The sequence below is a fragment of the Gavialis gangeticus genome, unplaced genomic scaffold (assembly GCF_001723915.1).
Source record: "Gavialis gangeticus isolate Ggan-Ray unplaced genomic scaffold, GavGan_comp1, whole genome shotgun sequence".
NCBI classification, from domain to species: Eukaryota; Metazoa; Chordata; order Crocodylia; family Gavialidae; genus Gavialis; species Gavialis gangeticus.
Window position 1 is genome coordinate 54,675,375 of NW_017729031.1, and position 5,453 is coordinate 54,680,827.

The 5,453-nt window shown below is 39.7% G+C and overlaps 1 protein-coding gene across 4 annotated transcripts in view; it reads right to left on the reverse strand.

The window, feature by feature from the left end:
* SLC25A12 (solute carrier family 25 member 12) overlaps positions 1 to 5,453 on the reverse strand; it is a 112,182-nt gene that overhangs the window by 106,299 nt on the left and 430 nt on the right. For 2 of the 4 annotated variants that reach the window (XM_019522865.1, XM_019522867.1), the window contains exons 1-2: positions 5,154 to 5,244; positions 4,998 to 5,051 (exon numbers count right to left, since the gene is read on the reverse strand). Coding sequence is in view for 1 of the 4 variants with exons in the window: in XM_019522864.1 (XP_019378409.1) it covers positions 4,998 to 5,051 (54 nt within the window). In the remaining 3 variants the exon portion in view is untranslated. Of the gene's footprint in view, positions 1 to 4,997; positions 5,052 to 5,153; positions 5,245 to 5,453 lie in introns of those variants that run through there. The other 2 variants (XM_019522864.1, XM_019522866.1) reach the window with 1 other exon arrangement.

Consider the following 5,453-nt stretch of genomic DNA (forward strand, 5'->3'; position numbering starts at 1 on the left):
AAAAAAAAAAAAAAAAAATCGCTGTTCCATTCCTTTTGCCCATAGGCTATGATGGGAAAGCTCAAAACAGCCTATAACTGTGTCATTTCTGGCCTGATTTGGATGAAACTTGTAGGAATGGTAGCCCCTTCTGAGGGCATGAAGCCTGCCACGTTTCAAGGAGATAGATGGAGAAGTTTCGGGTAAACTGCACCTCAAAGTTTTAAAAGCAAAACTCATGTAACATGTATGTGTTAAGCCACAGCACGGTCAAAACTACTGGCATGCTAGCTCCTGCTGAGGCCACAAAGCCTGCCAAGTTTCAAGGAGATAGATGCAGGAGTTTTGGGGAAACTGCACCTCAAGCCGTGGACAAGCAAAACTCATGACGTGTGTGTTAAGGCACAGCAGGGTGAAACCTGCAGGCCTGCTAGCCCCTGCTGCAGCCACAAAGCCTGCCAAGTTTCAAGGAGATAGATGCAGGAGTTTTGGGGAAACTGCACCTCAAGCCGTGGACAAGCAAAACTCATGACGTGTGTGTTAAGGCACAGCAGGGTGAAACCTGCAGGCCTGCTAGCCCCTGCTGCAGCCACAAAGCCTGCCAGCTGCCAAGAAGATAGGTGCAGGGGGAGTCTAGGTTCTGGTGCCCTGCACCTCTAGCCGCTGACAGGCAAATCTGGAACACACAGCTCAGTACCTGACACCTAGGCAGAAAGCAGGGTAGTTCAAACAGTGCTGCCTTTTATGCAGCTTTTCCATCCCTCCCCCAGAGCACTGGGATTGGAAGAGACCTCAGGGAAGGATGACAGTCACTGGCCAGCTACACAGTCAGTAATGAGAGCACTCCTTTCCCCCCTCACCTTCCCCCTCCCTCCTTACTTTAGTTTCTGTTTCCCTGCAGGCAAGCCCAGCTTGGGCTTCCAAACTCGAAACACTTTGAAAATTTCAAAACATTTCAACTTGCCTCGTTTTGTTTCGAGGCTCTTTCAAAGCTCTCCGTTTTGTTTCATTTTGATTTTGTTGTTTCGAGCTCGAATCGAATTGAAGCAAAACTGCTGGAGAAATTTCGCACAGCCCTGCAAACTAGTCAGAGCCAGAACAGATCATTCTAGAAAGTTTAATTCAAATCCCTCTGTAAAAACAGCAGGAAGTCTCTCTCTCTCTTCATTTGATTTTAAAACAATTCTCAAGCCAGTACAGTACTGTTATTCTTTTCAGCATGCCAACTATCATTTAAGATATAATTGGCCTCATCTATAAAGCAGATTTAATTTTTGCAGTTCTCTGCCATACTGGTAACTAAAGCAGCTTCATTTAAAAAAAAACAACAACAAAAACCCTGAGGGCTTACTGTATAAGACTGACTGACTGAGTACTGCAATAACTACAGTAGCTCTGGTGTGAACCAGTTATGCTACAGCTAAATACAACTGAATGACTTTTGACTTTCACCTTTACTGTTGGTAATTGTTTTTTAATGGGCTGACATTGGAGTTGACAATGTATTTGACTAAATAACCCATAACTGTATCACAGAAGTTATCAGAGAAAATGAAGGTTTCCACATCTGCAAAGAGGAGAAATCAGAGCTTTTGGCTTTAGATGAGGTATGAGAAGTAGTTTGGGACTGTAAGACAAAAAAGTAAGTTAAACATTGCTGCTTACATGATCAACAGTGGCTTTATAAAGGGCTAACATTAACTTATTAAAAAATATTAAGCAACTTAATTCTCCCATTTTCCATTCATCCTTAGATTGCTAAATCCCACCTGTTGTTGTCTTGTCAAACTGCAGTACTTTGGAGATAAGGATCATATCTTCCTGTATTAGTACAAACGGTAACACAACGTACCCATATACTGACTGGGGGTTAATATATTAATGAAAAAAATGCTGTTTAGATATAAGAATTAAAATACATAAACTACCCTGTTTATGTTAATATTTCTCACTCCTGTTTCAGGGTGTCTGATGTTAAAAACATCACTGCAGCACTTTTGTTAGAAAAATATAGTGGAATAAACTTATATTTTGTAGCATGGTTCTGCTACAAGGAACATATTCCACAGTACATTTTGCAAATGAAAGATCACAAAATTCACAGAAAACTGAAACAGGACTAATTTGTAAGTGTGCAATCAAACATTTGAAAACAAACATTTGAGCAAGGTAGACATCTTTGTTCTATTTTTAGGTCCAAACTAATCTGTTTTTAATTTTAAAAATAATGTATTTTTATTACAACAAAGACATAGCTTTAGAATACTTTGGAAATACGTGACTGAGTCATTAACTGACAGATACTCTTAGTTCTATGAGAAGGTCATGATATTTAAAACGCATCTTGGCAACATCCCAACGTATTAAGGACTGACAAAGTAGCTAAGCTATTTACTTTTGGCATGTATTTACAAATTCATAGCACCTGGCCTCAAGTGACCTTTTCATCATACAATATAAGGGACCTTTGAGCATGAAACAGACAAAATGGTTATTTATACATGTAAATGACACACAAACTCTCCAGTCTCAAGGGATAGTGAGGGGGGAGGTGAGACCACACATCAAAAGAAGATTCGTACAACACATGAAAAGAATGATTTGATATTGAGAATTTGAACACCTTTATTTTTCTATCACTAGTCTATAATATGGTTTTGAAAATTATGGATTTTTTCTACTACTCTTATAATTTACACTTTCAAATTATTCCTATTTAAATGATGAAAAGTTACAAAAAGCTTCAACAGTTCTGACAAAAATATCTGAGTTAAGTACAGCTGGACTGGATGGATACACAAACAGGAGAAAGCTTAAGGACACTGTACCATAGTGCAAGGTGGATCACTGAGAGGAACAGAGTTCACATCTTTCCGTGTGTCTATTTCAAACGGAAGCCAAATTTAGGAAGGAATGCACGCCCTTTAGCTGAACAGCATGGAACAGAACTTGCACTCTCAGCAAAGAGCAAAACACAAAATGTTATAATACTAACAATATCTCTGTACAATGTTCTGTGCAAGTTTGCCTGGGATTCTGTTTTAATAAAAAAGTAATAAATAAAGTCTGCTACCCATCACAGCATGAAAATGACTTCAAGCTCCTGTAGTGTGTAAAATTATGATGAAAATGCATAATAGGTCTCTTTCTGTGCCCATGCACTTTATTAATAGGCCATGGCATAAAATTAAAAGGTTTAAATATTTGGGGTCACACACACACACACACACAGCTGCTTCAGTGTCCAAGCCATACAATTCCCAAATAGTTTGAAAAGTGTGATTTTTAATCCTACCAAATTGATCCGAAATATTTTAATTATTAAACTGTTTGCTTTTAATATACATAAAACATTAATCTTCATGTGGAGAATGTACAGATTTAGCCAAAAAGAGAGAAAGCATAGTATTTATCAATATTTTTAGAGGAAATAAAACACCATATACATAAGTTTAAATAATGTTTATTTTAACTTACTTGGTTCTACCACAAAACACAACTGCACTCCAAAATCATGCATATTCTAAGACATTACAGACATTATTAATGGCACATAATCCATATGTGCCGTCAAGTTGAATAGAACATTATGCAAAGAGTGAAATGTAACACAAGCCATCATGGAGGAGCTCAGCCAGGTTTCAAATCTTGAGTATGAAATGTAAAAACATTTGTTTTAAGTTCTGCTTAACTAGTACAGGTCTGCAGAACCATTTCAGTAATATTTCTGTTAACTATTATCAATACTTTAGGAATAAAATGGTGTGTATTTATTTAATAAGACTAAGTACCCTGCACCACTATCTAAAAGTAGGGTGAGAAAAACCCTTATATGGTACATCAGAGATCTAAAAGCTAGACCATCATCATCAAATGATGGATAGTATTCAAAGTTTTAGCATCTAGTAGTGCAGACAGATTAGCCAAGTAGGAGAAAAGGTAGTGTTCTAGATACAACTTCTTTCTCTCAGCCACAAAAGAGGATTCCTTTCTGTTTAATACATACAGATATGTTGTTACATAATAATTTAGGATTCAAGGTAAAATGTCAAGGGTCATATAGAAGTGACTTCCTTTCATTTCCCATAATATATCCAAAAAGATATATTTAACATAAGAAAAAATAGTCTTTACATTGACAGATGGTGGAAGTTTTAAAGGGACATAATCATGAAAACTAAGAGCTGGCATTTTCCAAGGGGTAAGTATGCTGATCTACATTGTCACACATCAACTTGAATATGTAGAGGCAGAAGGCAGTGCAGGGCAGCACCCTATACTCTATAATGCTTCACATTGCCTAGCCTTGCCTCCTGCCTGACTTCAAACTAACACAACTAACTACCTCTCCTGATCTTTACATGCTTGAAGATGTATAGGTATTTTCACAACTCTAACATAGCTCCATCTTTATTAGAGGATCATAGGAAAATCCTGAAGACAAGATACAAAATAAAAATCACTATTAAGGCATCCCTTTTTATAAGCCTCAAGTGTCACTTTTAAAAATAGCAGTCAGGTGTACTTATAATAGCTGGCTATAAAAAGATGCTGCAACTTACAGCAAAATGCTAATGTTAATGTTAAACATTACTTTTTTCAGCAGCAGTTGAACCCTCAGGCAGCGGTTCCCAACGTGGTGCCTGCAGGTGCCACGGCACCCCCACAAGGTTTATTCAAGTGCCTATGTGCATTTTGACGATCAGTAAAATTCATTATTCCAACAAAAAATGCTGTCATATTGGTGCCCACTGCTTTGTCTTTTAAATTCAAATGTGCCCTTGGGCACATAAACATTGGGAACCGCGGCCCTAATGCCACACAGTTCCATAAAGTGCCTTCAGACATAGATATAAACACTCTGAACTTAAATAAAAAAAAAAAAAACCCTCAGAAAACCCCAAAACTTAGCATTGTATATGTGCCCTATGCTTTAACATGCTGCTCAAAGGCAGAACATACAAGTTAAAAAAAGACAGTGGGTCATGCAAGTGATGTTCCTGGATATAACAGTTTACCTGCAAGAAGATGTTCCGTAACTCAGCTGGATCGGCTCTTTTGGTAGTCTGCACCTATAAAGCCAAGAGGGAAAGAAAGGTTAATGTTTTACTAGCTAGGGCACTGACTTCGCAGCCGGGAGGAGTCCTGCCATCTGACTGATAAGAAGGTGCTACCTGTCAGGTCTCTTATCTCGCTGATAGCAAGGATGACAAACATCAAAGCCTTCCCTTGCACCGCCTGACTCCCGAGTGCGGCCGGCTTCAGGCAGAGCTGTCAAACGGCAGCAGGCCGAAAAGGCCCTACAGCGACAGCTCCCTTCCAGCCGGGCCCAGCCGCGCCCTGCGCACCAGGCGGCTGGGGAGCTCGCAGTGCAGGCCAGGGGCTGGGGCAGCCCCGCCAGCCCCGCGGCCACACCCGGCCGGGGAAGAGGTGACTGGACCCCATGCTCCCGCGGCACCTGGCGAGCCCCGGCC